At 44.5% G+C, this 20,582-nt stretch overlaps 1 protein-coding gene across 3 annotated transcripts in view; it reads left to right on the forward strand.

The window, feature by feature from the left end:
* Window positions 1-20,582, forward strand: part of lama5 (laminin, alpha 5) — a 297,320-nt gene that overhangs the window by 174,034 nt on the left and 102,704 nt on the right. For all 3 annotated transcript variants that reach the window (XM_078236714.1, XM_078236713.1, XM_078236712.1), the window contains exons 24-30: window positions 2,881-3,023; window positions 7,313-7,419; window positions 8,920-9,073; window positions 10,929-11,092; window positions 14,544-14,652; window positions 16,231-16,328; window positions 19,835-20,024. In XM_078236714.1, the coding sequence (XP_078092840.1) occupies window positions 2,881-3,023; window positions 7,313-7,419; window positions 8,920-9,073; window positions 10,929-11,092; window positions 14,544-14,652; window positions 16,231-16,328; window positions 19,835-20,024 (965 nt within the window). The remainder of the gene's footprint in view (window positions 1-2,880; window positions 3,024-7,312; window positions 7,420-8,919; window positions 9,074-10,928; window positions 11,093-14,543; window positions 14,653-16,230; window positions 16,329-19,834; window positions 20,025-20,582) is intronic.

A 20,582-nucleotide genomic window follows, 5' to 3' on the forward strand; every position in this document is an offset into this window, starting at 1 on the left:
TACGGGAATAGGGCCTGGCTGGGATTGTGGATGGTGCAGACTCAATGGGCCGAATAACCTCCTTCTGCACTGTAGGGATTCTATTCTATGATTCTAAGATTTTATATTTGATTTTGGCACGGCTGAGCATAACGTGTTTCACTCCAGGATTGATTTAAGTGACCCACTAGGAAGCTTTTTTGTTAAGAACACTGTTAAAATATAATGAAAAGAATTGGCATAACCATGACCATTTACAAGACTTAAGCATTTCACAGTATAACTCCGAACAGCTAGCTCTCTCTGTTGTTCCAAGTTAAACATCATCCCACAAACATACACCCTTCTTCAGCTTAGCACAAAAAGCAAATATGCTCACAGAAGCTGGTGGAAGAAGGCAGTGTCTCTCTGTCTGTATCTCAATTATTAGTCACAAGTAAAGCTTACATTAACACTGCAATAATAAATGAACTTTACTTTTTAAATTTGATGCTGGATCTTCAGCTTTTTAACACCTGTTGTGAATTGGTCTTTTGAATATTAGATCAAATCTCTGAGCCTCCCCAGTCTTGGAACTTTCTGAAAGCCTCTGTGAAGAGAGAGAGCCAGACAGAGAGACACTGCCTTCTTCCACCAGCTTCTGGCAGCAACTGAAATGAAACTAAAACTGGTCTTTTCTGCGAACCATAACTGTCCCTCGCGACATGATATAATTAAGCTCCACTCACCAATTCCAGGGGACACATTCAAACCACAAAACACTGCATTAGTCCAGATTAAAATAACCATGGTATTAATTATACTGCCTCAGCAACAATAAAGGACACCAGTCACAGACAACATAATGCCGACAAATTGCCAAGGACTGCAGAAACATCCTGCAGAGAAACATGATTAAAATACATTTCTTAAAGGCACAGTATCGTCACATTTTTCCCACACTAAGGGCAGGATTTTCTGGCCCTTCCCACCAGCATGCGCTTTCAGTCCTGTCAGAGTCAACCCCTCGTGACAGGTTCCCCGGCGGCAGAGTGTGCGAGCCACGGAAAAGCTCATAGACATCGGCGGGACTGGAAGATCCCACCAGCTTGCTGCATCCAACACAGGAAAGCCCGCTGCGATGGGACGGAACGGAAGTTCCCAGCTTGAGTATCATTCACCCGCCACCCCTGTGCTCACCGACCTCTGTTGGCAGTCAGTGCCCCAATCTCTTGAATTTGAAATCTCCATCCTCGCATATAAATTCCTCGTAGCGTCGCTGCTCCCTTCCTCCTGTCCTGAAACTCCCAGAGCCAAGCTACACAATTTTGTCCCACTATTGGTGGCCATTCCTTCAGTCATTTCAGCTTCACACTGAAAATCCTCGCTAAACCTCTCCACCGCCTTTAAAACACATCTGTTTTCTCAAGTTTTTGAACAGACCTCTTAATAGCTCTTCCTTTGTCTCAGCATTCATTTTATTCCTGTGATGTACCTTGCTGCATTGAAGTCATTACAAGTGTAAGTTATTATTGTATGATGCCAAATAATACAATTCCAAAGAAATTCTGCTTTAACCGTAGAATTATAGAATCCCTACGGTGCATATGTATTTTAGTACAAGCACACCTTTATACTGTTTAGTCATAGTCACCGAGGCAAAAGTAAAATATTCAAACCCTACGTGACATACAAAGACTTTATGACCCTAATGATTGCATACTGAATTAGAAGTGGCTGTGATGTATGTAAGATAGCAAGCAGGATAGAAAAAGGTACATTCAGAACTTTGCTTCAAGCCAAATTATGTCCGTAGGCGATACAAGATAACATTGCCATAGTCCCAGATGAGCATAGGCTGGTAGTGATTTAACCTGAGGATCACCACACCTCAGGCGAGTGGCAAGGTTGAGAAGGTGGGCCCTTCATGAGTAACCTCAGTCAGTATTGGGTGGCACGGTGATTAGCACTGCAGCCTCACAGTGCCAGGGACCCAGGTTCGATTCCAGCCTGGGTCACTGTGCAGAGTCTGCACATTCTCCCCATGTCTGCATAGGTTTCCTCCGGGTATTTCCAGTTTCCTCCCACAGTCCAAAGATGTGCGTGGTAGGTTTATTAGCCATGCTAAATTGACCCTACTGTTAGGGGATTAGCAGGGTAAATATGTGGGGTTAAGGGAATAGGGCCTGGGTGGGATTGTGGTCGGTTCAGACTCGATGGGCCGAATGGCTTCTCTCTGCACTTTATAGATTCTATGATTCTACAGGAATTGAATCCGCGCAGTCAGGCTAACCGATTCCCCACAAAACATGGCAACCAACCATTAAAAGGGGCACCAGGATACGAACTGGGGGCTTGGTGATCTGCAGTCAAATGATCTCTCTACCACTGAGCTTTACCCACTTTACCCGTAGGCAATAGGAGTAAAAGACAAATGTAGAACTGATATGAGGAAGTTATTTTCACAGAGAAAATAAGCAACAGTTACAAAAAACTTTCGGATGGATAATAAGAATGAAAATCTGCAGCCAATGCAGATGGATGAACTATGATAGCCCAAGCGGCCTCCCTTATCCGTGGTCATCTTGTGAATAGACTGGCTATTGAAGGACATTGAAGGAATTAAAGTAAACGGCCAACTTTGTTGCTACACAGTGTATCCTACAAGAGGTCTTGGAAACTCCCACGAGTTTTCACACCTTTCACACCAAGCAGATTTCATTTGTATCGTCCTTGTTAAGCTCAGGAACTGTGTGATTCAATAGAGAGATTCACTGGGAATCTGGAAAAGCCCCCATCGTTACACAAAATCTTTTGTTTTATGAAGTCATTATTCCACCCTTGTCCTGCTGGTATTGATCGTATTCATGGTCTTGTATTTAAATGGAGCAGTAACGTTTTATTTTGTGTCTTGGTGCCCAGGTTCAGAGCAGACAAAGCAGATCATTTTTGCCCCCAGCTCAGAGCCAAACTTTGTCACTGTGCCACAGAATACATTTGTGGAACCATTCGTCCTCAACCCTGGTGCATGGTCTGTGGTCATCGAAGCAGAGGATATCCTCCTGGTAAGAACCATTTGTGCTGGGCTCCATGTGCAAGAGCGAAATGCACTGTGGTGTACTGATGGGTTTCTTTGGGGCAGAACAAATGTTAACTTGAGCGATGGTTGTGGTAGTTAGAGGTACACTATGTACTTTTGATTTTTTTGATCTGATTTATTATTGTCCCATGTATTATCATACAGTGAAAAGTATTGTTTCTTGCGCGCTATACAGACAAAACATACCGTTCATAGAGAAGGAAGCGAGAGAGTGCAGAATGTTGTGTTACAGTCATAGCTAGGGTGCAGAGAAAGATCAACTTAATGCAAGGTAAGTCCATTCAAAAGTGTGACAGCAGCAGGGAAGAAGCTGTTCTTGAGTCGGTTGGTATGTGATCTCAGACTTTTGTATCTTTTTCCCGAAGGAAGAAGGGGGAAGAGAGAATGTCCGGGATGCGTGGGGTCTTTAATTATGCTGGCAGCTTTGTCAAGGCAGCGGGAAGTGTAGACAGAATCAATGGATGGGAGGCTACTTTGCGTGATGGATTGGGCTACTTTTAACGACCTTTTGTAATTCCTTGCGATCTTGGGCAGAGTAGGAGCCATACCAAGCAGTGATACAACCAGAAAGAATGCTTTCTATGGTGCGTCTGTAAAAGTTGGTGAGAGTTGTAGCTGACATGCCAAATTTCCTTTCCCAATGTCTGAAAGTATTTTTGTTAGTCTGCAGTACATCCCATTCAAGCCTTACTAATTTGTGGAGGTGGGGTGGGGGGGGGGGCGGGGGGAGTTGTGCAGTTCAGGAACGTGCAAGGAAGACATTTGGCTCTGATCCGAAGTTTGAGATTATGTTTTAAGGGATTTCTTTACTATACAAATTAGCCAAGGGTCAAAACTTGGGATAACAAAGAAAAACGCTGAAAATTCATTACAGGTCCATGTGCGTATTGTTTTAAAAAACAACTTTGTGTCGAGTAATTGTCACAACTAATGTTCTGCTCCCACAGCCACGTGTTGAGCTGTTATTACAAGTGTTGTTGGGCAGGGAGATAACATTAAAGAGAAAGAGGCTTGGGCTGGATATTAGGGTGGGGTGGGGGTAGCAGGATAGATGAAAGGAGGGGGGTTAATGTGAGTTCGCAACAGATTTCTGCAACTCCTGGCTCCATTTGAGATAAGCATAGAAAGAAAAACTTAAATTTCTGTTGGGGCTTCCTGCAGTTCCTTAGAAGGACTTCAATGCGGGTACAGGCTACAAGTTGACCCGGTTGTCTAGAGCAAACCACAGCCTGGGGTGCCCTCTCTGCTCTAGGCTGGTGAATATGCACCCAGAATCTTCAAACAAACATCAAAGCCCTGATTTGCAAAGTGCCTCACACTGGCTACGGTCAGATGGCATGAATGCTGCAAAAGCCACCCCTGCCAATATGGTGTTGTGCCAATGGAGGCACAGGAAACAGTTTAGGGATTTGAAAACTGAGTGCAACAAGACCCAACTTGTACATGAGAAAATCCTAGCCACCCAGGGACAATATTTTAATTAAAAAGACGCTTTCATGATTTCTCTTCTGTTCTCACTGGTTTACTGGGTGGCACAGTGGTTAGCATTGCTGCCTCACAGCGCCAGGGACCCGGGTTCAATTGGGTCACTGTCTGTGTGGAGTTTGCACTTTGTCCTCGTGTCTGCATGGGTTTCCTCCGGGTGCTCCGGTTTCCTCCCACAGTCTGAAAGACGTGCTGGTTAGGTGGATTGGCCGTGCTAAATTCTCCCTCAGTGTACCCGAACAGGCGCCGGAGTGTGGCGATTCGGGGATTTTCACAGCAACTTCATTGCAGTGTTAATGTAAACCTACTTGTGACCCTGAGAAATAAACTAAAAAAAGTGTTGATTCCTGTAATGTCCACATCCTTGGTTAGGAGAGTATCATGGTTTGGCCATCAGATAAATCCATAGGGGCATCAAATGAAGACTCTCAATTGATCGACTAAGAGATGGTACTTAAAACTCTTCCTCCCCTCGAAAGGCAAGACTTGTCAGCTTGCTTCCCTTACAGGGCAGTTCAGACGCAGCTCCGAAACCAGGAATTCTATTTAAAAATATTATTTCTGTCACATGGTATCTGCTGCAGATTCTCCTCGAGCCTTGGGTGGTGGCGTGTTGCCTTCTGCCAAATCCACAGAGCTACATTTAGATCTGAGCTGTTAAAACCTCATGTTTTTAATTAATTATTTGCTTTGAGGTTGGTAACAGTAAATATTTGTTTCCAAAATGTTCCCCCATCACTCCTTTGATTCTTTCAAGAACAATGAACAAAGAAAATTACAGCACAGGAACAGGCCCTTCGGTCCTCCAAGCCTGCACCGACCATGCTACCCGACTGAACTAAAACCCCCTACCCTTCCGGGGACCATATCCCTCTATTCCCATTCTATTCATGTACTTGTCAAGCCGCCCCTTAAAAGTCACTACCGTATCCGCTTCCACTACCTCCCCCGGCAACGTGTTCCAGGCACCCACTACTCTCTGTGTAAAAAATCTGCCTCGTACATCTCCTTTAAACCTTGCCCCTCGCACCTTAAACCTATACCCCCGAGTAATTGACTCTTCCACCCTGGGAAAAAGCTTCTGACTATCCACTCTGTCCATGCCTCTCATAATCTTGTAGACTTCTATCAGGTCTCCCCTCAACCTCTGTCGCTCCAGTGAGAACAAATCAAGTTCCTCCAACCTCTCCTCATAGCTAATGCCCTCCATACCAGGCAACATCCTGGTAAATCTTTTCTGTACTCTCTCCAAAGCCTCCACATCCTTCTGGTAGTGTGGCGACCAGAATTGAACACTATATTCTAAGTGCGGCCTAACTAAGGTTCTATAAAGCTGCAACATGACTTGCCAATTTTTAAACTCAGTACCCCAGCCAATGAAGGCAAGCATGCCATATGCCTTCTTGACTATCTCCTCCACCTGCATTGCCACTTTTCAGTGACCTGTGTACCTGTACACCCAGATCCCTTTACCTATCAATACTCTTCAGGGTTCTGCCATTTACTGTATATAACTGGAAGTACAACTGGAAGTTATACTGGAAGTACTGTATATTCCTGGAAGTAGTTGCTTATTGCTTCAGTTAACAACTCACTTGCGCAATCAGAATGTGCTATTAAGTTCATACACAGCACTGGAAGGGAATGCCATTCAAAATCTACTACTTGGAGATTTTGGGGTGCAAATAATAAAATGAAATAATTGCAATTGGAACTGTTTTGCTGCCCCTTCTCAAGTGTTTACAATTCTCCTAAAACTGGTGGCGGGGATGGGGAGAATTTTCTCTACAATAAAGTGCTGGCTTCCATCAATAAATAACATTTAAGATTTTCTCCAACCTCATAAAGGAAATGTTAGTTGTGTCAATTGCAGACTCCATTCTTGCCTTGGTTCTGAGAACTGGGAAAAAGGCATCCAGCTGATGCCTGCAGTCAAGAGACTTGCAAGGATTAGCTTCTTTGTCTGTCTGGGATGTCAGTCTGGAGACAGAGGCAATTAGAGAAAATCAGGATTAACCAAGTAACAATTTGACAATTGTATCTTTTTTATTAACCAAGTGAGCAGAATTGGCTTGAAAACTTCCTAACTTCATGCAAAGGTCTCTCTGACGAAACTTTTTTTTAATTGAAGGGAAAGTACAGACAACATTTTCAAAGTTACTTTTATTAACGTCAAAAAACTACCAAAACATCTGGGTTGGGAGAAGATACCACTGAGGCCAAATTGTACAGGGGAGGCCAAGAATTTGAGGCAGAGTCTGCTTCCCATGGGTTGCTACCCCATGTGAGATGTGTCCTTAATCCCAGTGTGGATGGTGGTGGAGAAAACTGCTGGTCAAGTCTTTGGCTTTGAGGCTGCCAACATTTACGTTAGGCTTTGGCAGAGTGTCTGGGAATATTCTTCAGGAATTCACCCGACAGGCTTGGCGGAACTTGAAAGCTGGCTTTGGTTTGCAGGGAGCCTTAGGGAGGCCCCAAGACTAAAGGAGATGAAAGTTACCAATCTACATTGGATCATTTGTTAATCTTTGGAGATGATGTTCAGTCTCTTCTGCAGGAACATTGAAAAGAATGATAAAAGGTAAACTGCAACAGATGGACTTGTCTCATCCAAGATTGTTAGAGGTGGAAGCTTTGATGGGGATGGAGTTTGGAAAATGAAGACATAGTTATTCAAAGATGTATAATTTTTATTAGGCGGGGTAGAACCAAATACAACGATGCAACATTTACTCTTGTACAGAGGCTCACATTTGTTTTATCTTGCAGGATTACCTTGTGCTGCTACCCAGCGCTTACTATGAAGCACCAATTCTTCAGCTCAAAGTGACTGAACCCTGCACCTATACAACAAACCCTCAGGACAGCACTCAGAAGTTAGTATGACAAGAAGAGTAATGGGTTTTGGTTGAACAGCATTTAATTACTCTCCTTTTGTGTGAAATCTTTTGACACCATTTCTGATCTGGTTGACATGCTTTTGTGTATAGCATGGTGTACACATCCACCTTCAATCCCAAGTGTCCAGCATAATGGAATACTAAAAGAAAAAATTATTAAGCAGACTTGGGTTTCGCAATCTGACTTTACTCTCTCATTTGTCAGTTCGCTGAAAATCTGTGCTTGGTGTAGAAGCTTAGAACTTGCTGTTGCTGACAATAGTAGTTTCATACCCTTCACTGCCTTTATATTCCAGATTACAATTCCAAATTGCTGTGGTGAGATTTGAATTCTTATCTCCAGATCATTGGTTCAAGCCTCTGCTAGCCTAGTAGCATAACCACTATACAACCATACCTCGAACAGAACCATCTTCAAGCACTATTGTTCAGAGAAACATTGCAGGCATCATTGCACCTGCAATTTAGGTTTGAGATTCCTTCTGCCAAAGGATTGACAGCAAAAAATAAATGTTTGTTCAAATATTTATTCAAAATTTTAACCCTGGTGTTTATTCAGTGTGTTGACACAAAATGGAAGAGTTTTTCTCTCAGCGAATTGGTGATACAGTGGCACAGTGGTTAGCACTGCTGCCTCACAGCACCAGGGACCCGGTTCAATTCCCAGCTTGGGTCACTGTCTGTGGGGAGTTTGCACATTCTCCCCGTATCTGCGTGGGTTTCCTCCAGGTGCTCCGGTTCCCTCCCACAGTCCAAAGATGTGCAGGTTAGGTGAATTGGCCATGCAAGTTGTCCCTTAGTGTCAGGGGATTAGCTAGGGTAAATGCATGGGGTTATGGGGATAGGGCCTTGGGTGGGATTGTGCTCAGCGCAGACTAGATGGGCCGAATGGCCTCCTCCTGCACTGTAGGATTCTATGATTCTAAGTGTCAAATGTAATAAAAGCAAAATACTGCAGATGCTGGAAATCTGAAATAAAAACAGAAAATGCTGGATAAACTCAGCAGGTCTGGCAGCATCTGTGGAGAGAGGTCCAAATGATCCTTCTCCAGAACAGTTCTGTAACAGGATCATATCGATCCAAAACAGTAACTCTGAGGCGATTCTCCCAACCCACCACACTAATATTTGCACAGAGGTCCGTCTCTGTCAGCCTCCGGCATGAATATGCTCCATCCTCCTGAGCTTTTAACGATATTCCCGATTGTGATCTCTGCATTGCACAGAGTGTGGGAAATTCTTGTCTGAAGTCGCACTGAAAAAACCAGAGTGATTTACACAAGTTTTCCAGTGAATTCGACACTTGGAACTTTTTTGGGAGAATCGCAACCGCTGTTTCTCTCCACAGATGCTGCCAGACCTGCTGAGTTTATCCAGCATTTTCTGCTTTTGTGTTACGTTCTATTGTATGTTTGGGTTTGAAAAGATGACTGAATTGTGGCGATTAGCTGATGCAGTGTATGTATTTTTCCTCAGCTGTTTGCTGTACAGACACCTATCCCTGGACAGCTTCCCGTCGATTCAGGCTACAGAAGGCATGTGTGCCTATGAAAACTACCTCCACAGTCAGTGCCAGGTGGTGCAACCCACTCCGAGACACCCGTCAATGATTGTCCTCAACGCTGAGCAGGTTTGTGAGTCACTGAAATGGCGGGGTGTTTGTGAACAGGCTCTGACGCAATCATCTGAAATTCTTCCCTCCGCTATTTCAAGAGATTTTACCGAGTTAGACTAAACCAGTTACCACTTCCGTAAATTGTAGCATTCATCTGCTAATATGTCAGGGCATCATTTCAATAACTAATATTAATAATCACATTTTAACTCCTCACTTCTCCTTATTTCCCCATATTGGTTCATTAAACTTTTGTGTTACCTAAGAGTTTTGCACAGTGACATTGGAGGTGTGATCTGCTGGTGGCTGTGTTTGTTTGTAACCTTGGATATACGATTATGTTGAGTGAATTTTTAAGCGGCTAATGCACTGAACAGTTTCCATCCTGTACTTGAAGGGATTGTATCAGCCTGTGATACAATTCCCCCCATCATCCAGCCACAGTTTTTATCAGCTGGCTTCCTGATCCAATGCCATCATTTCCAGACAGCAAGAACCCAGAGGCCGACTCTCCAGTAACGTATCAACAAGTATTGCGTTTGCACAGCTGGTGGACAGCAGACAGTGAAATGTGGAATTAAATCATCGCTTATTCAAATCCGACAATTACACAAATTCATTCTTTCCTCCTTAGGTCAGCATAGTCCAAAGAATTTACTGGTAAATGAAAGAAAGATTTACATTTACATAATGCCCTCATGATCTCAGGATGAACCAAAGCCAATGAAGTGTTTTTTTGAAGTGTAGCCATAGTCATTATGGCATTCAGCCCATCAAGTCCATGCCAGCTCACTGCAGAGCAAGACAGTCAGTCCCACTCCCCCTCTCTCTATAGCTGAAGCTCTGCAAATCTATTTTCCTCGAGTGCCAATTTCCATTTGAAATCATTGATCCCCTCCATGCTCATGGGCAACGGTGATGTGGAGTTGCCAGTGTTGGACTGGATTGGACAAGATGAGAGGTCACGCGACACCAGGTTATAGTCCAGTAAGAAGTCTCTCAACACCAGGTTAAAGTCCAACAAGTTTATTTGAAATCATGAGCTTTCGGAGCACTGCTCCTAGGTAATGGGTTGCAGGTCAGTCGCTGCATAAAGCATTTTCTTCAAGGGCATTCCAGACTAAATTAATCTAACTTCAGATATTTTGCTTGTATAATTGTGAGTTTTATATATGTATTTTTTTACACAGCCCTGCCACTTAACTCAACTGTGCTAAGCATTGATCCCCATTCTCAGAGAATCATGCAGCAGAACAAAAGGCCACTCGGCCTGTCATATTTTTGCTAGCTCTTTGAAAGAGCTACCCAATTGTATTAGGTTGTTTGGTTGTATTAGGTTGTATTGTATTAGGCTGTATTGGTTTTGGCACCCAATTGTATTCCCTCCCATGCTCATTTCCCCAAAGTCCTTTTCAAATATTTATCCAGTTCTTTTGGGAAGTTATTACTGAATCTGCTCCCACCACCTTTTCAGATCATAACCGCTCAGTGCATTTGATTTTTAAAGAAGCAAAAAAAAAACATTATTTCTCTCTGGTTCTTTAGTCAGTTATCTACAATGTGTGAACCACAGAATCTCTACAGTGCAGAAAGAGGCCATTCAGCCCATTGAGTCTGCAACTCTCAGAAAGAGCATTGTACCCAGGCCAACCCCCTGGTTACAAACCTTCTAAGAAGTTTAACAACACCAGGTTAAAGTCCAACAGGTTTATTTGGTAGCAAAAGCCACACAAACCTTCTAGCCAGTGGAAACTTTTTTTTCCCCTCTCTTTCCGCTCTCCCTTGGTGGCATTACCGTTGGTTTCCTTCAGTAATTCTGAAAGTAAATTTGCAGCACCTCTCATCATTTCCAAATTGCTAATTTTTCAAGGTGAATGTTCAGCTGGGGATGAGGATTCCGCATTCGGGCACCTTTGTGGTGCTGATTGAGTACATGACTGAGACAGATCCAGGCCAAGACATCAGCGTTCTTGTGAACGCCTTGGGAGGTCAAGACCAGCCAGGCACCGTCAGGCTGAATCATTGCAAATACAGGTAAGCTGGTTGGAATTCTGTTGGCCAGACGATAGAGAATGGTAGCTTCTTTGCAGGGGGGTTGGGGGGGCGGGGAATTGTCCTGAGGCCCAAAAATTGATTTTAGCGGGATGTGCTGATGTTGGCCGCCACAGTGAATCAGTAATCTCGCTGCAGATTGGCAGGAAACCGATACAGATGTAGGCCGGATAGGAGCTTCCATCCACACCCGATTCTCTGCGATGCCAGTGGGAAAACGCGCTGGTCCAGAGATCACAGAACAGAATCATAGAACCCCTACAGTGCCGAAAGAGCCTGCACCAACAACAATCCCACCCAGGCCCTATCCCCGCAACCCCACGCATTCACGCTGCACCAACTCTCAGAAAGAGCATCGTACCCAGGCCAGCCCCCTGGTTACAAACCTTCTAGCCAGTGGAAACTTTTTTTTCCCCTATCTTTCCGCTCTCCCTTGGTGGCATTACCGTTGGTTTCCTTCAGTAATTCTGAAAGTAAATTTGCAGCACCTCTTATCATTTCCAAATTACTAATTTTTCAAGGTGAATGTTCAGCTGGGGATGAACATTAGGGACACTAAGGGACAACTTAGCATGGCCAATCAAAATAACCCGCACATCTTTGGAGTGTGAGAGGAAACCGGAGCATCTGGAGGAAACCCACCCAGACACGGGAAAAACGTGCAGACTCTGTGTTGCCCAGTCCCTGCTCAGTCCATTTAGTAAAAATGGCCGTCAGTTATGCATGACATCATTGGGACCCGACATGCACCTTTTTAAAAATAAGATCCGTCTGACTTTGGCATGTCCTTGCCACCCACTCAGAAGGACATGAAGAAATCATTGCGGGTCAATTCCCAGTAGTTCGAGAGTGGGTACGTTGACTGGGTGCTTTTAATGATTGCCTACCTTGTTCCTATTGGGTGGGTAGCATTAAATTGCCCTCGTGTCCCTGAACAGAGAATTCCAGTAATCGGGCTTGAAGACATGAATAACATTAGTTTTGCAATCAACTAACTGTGTGGCTAATTTCTCTGATAATGCAGTCTTCAAGTGCATTAATCCTTCATTTATTGCAACAGACATTCGATGCCCTTTGCAGACTTTTGGATCTAAATATCTTCCATTGTCTGCAAAGCGTGGGAAAAAGCCATCTCATCTGTCTTTAAGCTATGAGTGAGTGTAATCCTTTCGAGCAATCTTAATTGGGAGACTGGAAAGGAAAGGGTAAAAGCTGTAAGAGATTTAGAAAGAAGAGACCTGATAATCTTGTTGGCACTGCAGAGTTTTAATTTTCAATTCTCGGGGCTTCGCAATCTGGCTTGAGTTTGGATGGAACGTAATTGGAATTCAAACCACTTATTTCTAAAGTCAACACTAACATACTTGTGTCGATACTGAAAGTTGCAGATAACAGGGTTGACAGTTGGCCAGATGTGCGGAGATGTTTTCGGATGTGTGGGAAAATATAAGTAATGATCGCTCCAGAAGCAATCCACATCAGTTACTGTGGGTCAAAAATAATGGATACACAGAATCTTTGAAGAATAATCTTTATCGTGCTGATTAATTGGGGCAGATGGTGATATGTGGGGCAGGATTTTGCATTTGGCCAGGACTCCAATGTGATCAAATGTGAGTCTTGATCCCATAATGTCGGGAACAATCACTCGACATGGATTCTGCCTGGATTGGCCAGTTAGTGGCCAAAGAGCACGCTGAAAGATGACGGGGCTCTTCCGATGCTGTACTTCCAACAGTTTCTGGGCCCTCACCGGCGTACACCTCCAATCCCCACCAGGATGGCCTGAGAGCTCTCTGCTTCTTGCATGGATGGAGATTCCCACCAGTTCCCAACCACCACCATCCGACTCTTTCACACTGACCAACTTTCCCTTCAACTCCACTCACTTCCTTCAAATAAAAGATTTTTGCCATGGGCACCCTCGTGGTCTTAACAAAGCCTCCTTTTTTGTGAGATATGTGGAACATTCCTTATTCCAGTCCCTCCCTCCCTCACTTTCCTTCCAATACATGGATGAGTGTATTGGTGCCAGCTCCTGCTTTTACCATAAACTGGAAAATTTTATTGACATTGGGTGGAATTTTCCCGTCCCGCCCGCCACAGGAATCGTAGCGGGTGACGGGGGGGGAGAACCATGCAAAGGGCCGTTGACCTCAGGCGGGATTTTCCGGATTTGGGACAAGCACGGCCGGAAAATCCCACCCTATGTTTCCAATTTCCACTCTTCCCTCATCTTCATGTGGTCGGTCCATCTCTGACCCTTAACTTCCATGTCTCCATTTTCGGGTATCAGGGTATCAACTAATATTCACTACAAGCCCACAGACTCCCACTGCTGCCTTGACGACACTCCCTCTCATCCCGCTTTCTATATGGACTCTGTTCCATTCTCCCAGTCTTTCCGTCTCGGTTGCATCTATTCTAATGATGCAACATTTTATATTGGCGCTTCTGGTGCATCTTCCTTTTTTCTTCAGCTGCAGATTCCTCTCAGTGTGGTTGACTGTGTCTGTTCTTTTTCATATCTTTCTGCTTGTTTGGCCACTAAATTAGCTTAATTGTCCACCCACCACTTAGGTAGTGACAGAATGCCCCTGAACTAGGCTTCCCCAGGGTGATGGTATTGGCAAACCAGCCAGCATGGCCTCATCTCCCACTGCCATTTTGGGGCGCAATTCCTGCCTGCAGTGTAAATGGCACGGCCAGTTTTAGAAATAACACGAGTTCAAAGCGCCAGGGACCCGGGTTCAATTCCAGCCTCGGGTCACTGTCTGTGCGGAGTCTGCTTGTTCTCCCCGTGTCTGCATGGGTTTCCTCCGGGTGCTCTGGTTTCCTCCCACAGTCCAAAGATGTGCGGGTCTGGTTGATTGGCCATGCTAAATTGACCCTAATGTCAAGGGGATTAGCTAGGGTCAATGAGAGTAATGGGAGTAGGGCCTGGATGGGATTGTGGTCTGTACAGACTCGATGGGCCAAATGGCCTCCTTCTGTACTGTAGGGATTCTATGATTCAGCTGGTGAAACCAAGTCTGACTGCCAGCCTTCTCTTTATATCAAAGCTCCAGGTGCTGGGAACTGAGTTCATCTTTGTCATTTTCCCACCATCTACATTCCCGATCCTCGACACATGCAGCTCCTTCTTTGTGTCGAAGAAAGGAAGCACCCAGCTGGAACCCTGGGCTACTCAGTGCCACTTGTCTTCCCCACCTCTCACCTGCTGTGTGGCCTAGTAAATAGGCGAAGAATTGGAAAGTTCTTCAGTGTGGTTTAATAGCCAATTCTGAGTAATGATGAACCGGGCTAATGGAGTGCTGCACCATAAATTGTAAAGAGCTTTTGGGATATATTCCTTATAACGAAACGAGCATGCTTTGAGCGAATTTTCATTTGCTTTCCACCCCTGTAATTCAAAGTTTGTTTTTCATTCCAGTTTTCTGTGTCACGGAGTTGCAATTGATTCTATGAACCGCGTTGCTGTGTATGAATTAACAACCGACGTTAAGCTGCAGATCACTGCAGACTCGGCCAACATTTTACTGGTAGGACATTGCGTATCGTTTCAGATATAACCATTTCCTATCTGCTAATTCTTGCCCAGTAAACGTTTATGAAACCAATTGGAGAATTGACAATGCGAGGTTAAAATTTAGCCCCAGTAGCTTGAGATTTGAATTTGATTTATTATTGTCACATGTATTGGGATACAGTGAAAACTATTGTTTCTTGTGCGGTATACAGGCAAATCTTACTATTTATAAAGCACGTAGAGGATTGGGAAATTACACAGCAGTGTTCAGTATTAATATCAGTGCACAGTTGGGCATTGACCTCAAAGTCCTTGTGCTAGGGAGTGTTACAATCAGGAAAGTGTTACCCTTCCCCTCCAACCCCTCTTCCACCCCTCCCTGTCAACCAAATAGCCAGTAGCTCCTGCTGACCTGTGGGTAGGTTCAGGCCTGGGTCTGGTTGAACTTTGATCTAGATATTTGAGAATCCTGCTACTGATTGTTCAGACTCACATAATAACAGTAGACTGACATGCCAGGCGGCGGCGTCCTGTGCCAGTGGAACCAAACCCTTGCTGGAATTGCTAGATCTTTAGGAGAAAACGATGACACTGGGGAGAAACGCTATTTTTTTTCCTCTGTTACAAGGGTTGCTGAAACGTGCTGTCAAACGCAATGCTCGGGTATAAACCAAATCATATTGCATGTTGTTGAAACCTATTGTATCCTCTGAGCACCAACTTTCTGTTGTGAGACTTCACAGATCAGGCACTCTCAGTTAGAGGGGATTGGCAGCCCCAGACTTCAATACACTTGAGCTAAAGTCAAGTACCGTAGGCCGCTATTTCCTGGCCAATTCTCCCCTGCAATCAATGCTCCTCAGTAGGTCCCTCTAATTGTGGAGTTGGTCCTTAAAAATTTCCCTAACAAGAAGCTAACCTACGTGTTGGAGTTTTATCAAATGATTCTCTGATGTGCCCTAATGGTTCTCCGTTCTATCACTGTATCTGAAAATATTGCTTATAACCATACGGTTGATGATGAGTGCCTCCTGCCGACTTGTGAAGTCTTAGGAATGTCCTCTTTGTGGGGAAAAAAGTACAACTTCTCTTAACATGCCACAGGTAATACAGTAGCTCCTAAAACTAGTCCAGTGACAATACCACTACGCCATGGTCTGTCCTTTAATCTGAAATTAAAGATCTTAACGATGACCATCATCGTCAATACCCATCTGGTTCAGTCATGTCCTTTAGGGAAGGAAACCTGCCGTCTTGTCTAGCCCTACATGTGACTCCAGAGCCACAGCTATGTGGTTGACTCTGAAATGGCCTGGCAAGCCACTCAGGTGAGGGGCAAATAGGGATGGGCAGTAAATGCAGGGCCAGCCAGTGACGGCCACACCCCATGAATGATTTTTTTTTTAAAAAGCTCCTAAAACCTTGATAGCTGATCACAGACTTCTGTAGCTGCAATGATGGGATATCAGTGATTCATAACTGTGACTAGTGGCTAATGGGGTAAAATGATAGAACACTCTGATTTCAAATTCTACTTGACCAAAACAGGGTCAAGGACAGAGCTGTGGCTAATTCCTGTTATATGTTACAGAACAAAGTGTACCTCATACCTCAAGAACAATTCACCATGGAATATGTACTGCCAGGAGTACATTGCATCAGTACCCATGGGACGTTTGCACCAGACAGGTGATGATATTTTTGTTATGCTTTTCCTGCTTTTCTAAATGACACCGCGTTATTCCACGTTTTACAGGAAGATGGAACTTTACGTTAGATTCTCAACTCAGAGAGGGTCAGGATTATTCTTTCCTGTTGTTATTTTTCCATGAGCTCAATTGTTCTTGAAAGTTGAAGCATTTCCTGAATGAGAATGATGCGATGTTTAGAATAAGTCACCAGCACTCGTGGCACAGCGGTTAGCACTGCTGCCCCACAGCGCCAGGGAGCCGGGTTCGATTCTCAGCTTGGGTCACTGTCTGCACGGAGTTTGCACATTCTCTCTGTGTCTGCGTGGGTTTCCTCCGGGTGCTCCGGTTTCCTCCCACGGTCTGAAAAACCTGCCGGTTAGGTGCATTGGCCGTGCTAAATTCTCACTCAGTGTACCCAAACAGGCGCTGGAGTCTGGTGACTCGGGGAGTTTCACAGTAACTTCATTGCAGTGTTAATGTAAGCCTACTTGTGACACTAATAAATAAACTTTAAAATTTTAAAACATTAAGTGGAAACATTGAGTGAGGTTTGAAGCTCAACATGTAACATATTTCAGTTGTTTGGTATGTTGTAATATATCCTTAACGCTGATCAGATTTAGGTTTTGTTATTTATTGCAGACTTGACACAGCTAGAATATAGCCCGTATTTTCCACGGGAGTTAACTCCCAGTTGTGATGATGGATGATCCGCGCAAAGTATAGAGACACAGGACTGGGTTTTTGCATGCCGAATCAGGTCGGCATGGAAACAGGCAACCAAATAAAAAGTGGCATTGGTGGCTTCCATGCCAGTCTGCCGCTTTTGCCGCTGACCCTGCCGAATTCCAGGAGGGCAGGAAAGCGATGTCACTTGTTCATTGGCTACATTTATGTAATTAATGAGTTTAAGAGTTTGCCGTCTAATGTTCCAAGATATATTTTCAGGAATGGGCAGCCACTGGGAGTGTGTAAAGCTAAACAGTTCCAACCTGTCAGGAACAGGGTGGGCAGAACTGGATAGGTTTTAATGTGGCTTTCCATTAAGTGGACGTTTTGACGGACGTCTTCTCTGCCAGCAGTTGAATTTTAATAACATTTCTCTAACCCATTCTGGGTTCCATCTCACTATCTGCCTGGCTAATTTGATGAAGTCAGTACTCCACCCCCGCCCGTCCCCCTGGTTCACAAACCAGAAATCATAGAATCCCTACAGTGCAGGAGGAGGCCACTCGGCCCATCGAGTCTGCACCGACCACAATCCCACCCAGGTCCGATCCCTATAACCCCATTTGCCCTTATGGTCCCCTTGAGACTAAAGGGGAAATTTAGCATGGCCAATCAACCTAACCCACACATCTTTCGACTGTGGGAGGAAACCAGAGCACCCGGAGGAAACCCACGCAGACACGGGAAGAACGTGCAAACTCCACACACACACTGACCCGAGCCAGGAATCGAACCTAGGTGCCCGACGCTGTGAGGCAGCAATGCTAACCACCGTGCCACCCTTAAATGAGTCCACCTCCTCCATGAAAATCGAACCAGAGTTTCTCTGGGATTTCTCCGGTCGAAGTTCTGCCAGACAACCAGGAGAATCTCTGCACAAGTTCAACCCTGTTAAAAAATAAATACAGAAGAGAAAGAGTTCAGGTGGCCTCGCCTGTCTGTGCTGGCACACGACAGCCATTATGAAGATTTAAGTTGAGTTTCACCTGCTCTATAATCACGGTATAAACAGGAGCATCAGGATGTGTTGCTATTTCCTAAAACTATCAGCAGATGCCTTAATCTGGAATTGCTGAATGATCCTTAAATACAGCTGCCGCTTTTTGGCAGATCTCGGAGGAAACCCTCCATCGATATGATTTAATGTAACAGTAATCTGAGAACATTGGATCAGGATGAAGGGTTATTTGCAAGCTGGGACTCCATGAGTTTATAATACAATTCTATATTTTGTTAACACATGTATCCTTAAAATACATCCTGTGTTCAATACAGATTCTATTTGTTTATAGTCGTGTGGAAATGACTGTTGATAATTTCCACTTCTGTTAACACATTGAAGTGTCCAGTAATAGATGCTGATGAAAGCTGGTTTATTTAATGTCTCTTTAAATCCTTGTGCCTTTTTTCAGCTGAGGTTCTACCCTAATAACCAGAGCTGCTTTCTGTGTTCTATGCCACTATTTATAAAGGACAGGATTCTGCGTCGCCCTAACCATTTTCTCAAACAACTCTGCCGCCTTCAATGACTTGTGTACTTATTGCCCCCTGAACTCTCTGTTCCTGTATCTCACAGAATTACAGAATACCACAGTGCAGAAGAGGCCCTTTGGCCCATCGAGTCTGCACCGACACATGGAAGGTCCTGACCTGCCCACCTACTCCCACTTGCCAGCACTTGGCCCATAGCCTTGAATGTTATGGCGTGCCAAGTACTCATCCAGGTACTTTTTTTTAAAGGATGTGAGGCATCCCGCCTCCACCGCCCTCCCAGGCAGCGCATTCCAGACCGTCACCACCCTCTGAGTAAAAAGCTCTTTTCCTCAAATCCCCCCTAAAGCTCCCACCCCTCACTTTTAACTTGTATCCCTTCATAACTGACCCTTCAACTAAGGGGAACAGCTGCTCCTTATCCACCCTGTCCAATCTCCTTTAGAATTCTTCCCAAATCCATCTGCAAGTTTTGAAATTGTGTCCTGAACACCCAAAGGTAACCCACTCACCTGATGAAGGAACAGCGCTCCAAAAGTTCGTGATACCAAATAACTCTGTTGGACTTTAACCTGTGAGACTTCTTACTGTACCCAAAGCTAAGTCATTAATTAATCTGCCTGTGTGGAGTTTGCACGTTCTCCCCGTGTCTGCGTGGGTTTCCTCTGGGTGCTCCAGTTTCCTCCCACACTCCAAAGATGTGCAGGTTAGGTGGACTGGCCATAAAAAATTGCCCCTTAGAGTCAGGGGATTTACGGGGATAGGGCCTGGGTGGGATTGTCGGTGCAGGCTTGATGGGCTGAATGGCCTCCTTCTGCACTGTAGGAACTCCATGATTAATGGAGACCGGGACATCTTTAGGAGTAGTCCAATTGAATAATCAACCACTTGCCACTGCACTGTTTCCCATCACTGCCAAGTTGGTACCCATGCTGTCACTCCTCTTTTTATTCCCTGGGCTTTTATTCATGTGGCCAAGGCTTATTACTGCTTTTTAAATGCTTTCTTCAAATGTCCCCCAATAATTGGTGAACAAACACCCGTAAATCTCTCTGATCCTGCATCCCCTTTAAAATTGAATCATGTAGTTCATTTCCTGCTCATTCTTCCAACCAAAATGGATCACTTCATGCTTCTCAGTGCCAAATTTAATTATATCGCTGCCATTTCGCCAGTCTATTTACTATCCTCCTTGTTTTGCTACATTTCTGAGTTTCATATATCATCCACAGGCTTTGAAAATATTGATGTCTAATATTTATTTCTTTGCTGTCTGTCTTGCAGTATTTCCTGTGCGTCCTCCAGGTTCCAGAAGCCTTCACAGTCCATAATACTGACAGAAGGTGAAAGATCCTCTCCTTCGTCACTGCTGCATCTTTATCCACCCAGAGCCCTCGAATGGCCGCAACAGCCTCCCATTCAACCACCTACCATCATAGAGGCTGCTGACTTGATCTTACTCCAGTCCCCTCAGGTAAATGCGCCACCTGTTTATAGCCACTAGGCTAACAAGTATTACATAGAGAGAGATGAAGATGGAGTATAGAATCATAGAATCCCTGCAGTGCAGAAGGAGGCCATTTGGCCCATCGAGTCTGCACCGACTTTTAGGCAGAGTATCTTACCTCAGCCCTTTTCCTGACCCTATCCCCGTAACGCCACACATTTACCATTGCCAGTCCTTCTAACCTGCACATTTTCGAGGGATTTAGTCAGGAGATAAAGCAACAGTTTGTACAGACTTGTATCCAGTTGAGGAAAAGAAAGAAAACAGCTTCCATTTATATTCATCATTATGACTCCAGGCTATGCAATCAGATCTAATAAATTACTTTGGGAAGTAGAGATGCTATTGCTGTGTCAGTGAACATCGAGATTTGCACATAACCAGATCTCACGCAGTTTATGTTCCCTTACCAATATTGTCATCTGTAACACTTGAAGGTGTTGAATGTATGCTGAAATACAAATCAAATAGATTCCAGTTACCATCTGATTCGGGGCACAAATGGACCATTGCCAAGAATAGGAT

The sequence above is a fragment of the Mustelus asterias genome, chromosome 20 (genome assembly GCF_964213995.1).
Source record: "Mustelus asterias chromosome 20, sMusAst1.hap1.1, whole genome shotgun sequence".
Classification (NCBI taxonomy): Eukaryota; Metazoa; Chordata; class Chondrichthyes; order Carcharhiniformes; family Triakidae; genus Mustelus; species Mustelus asterias.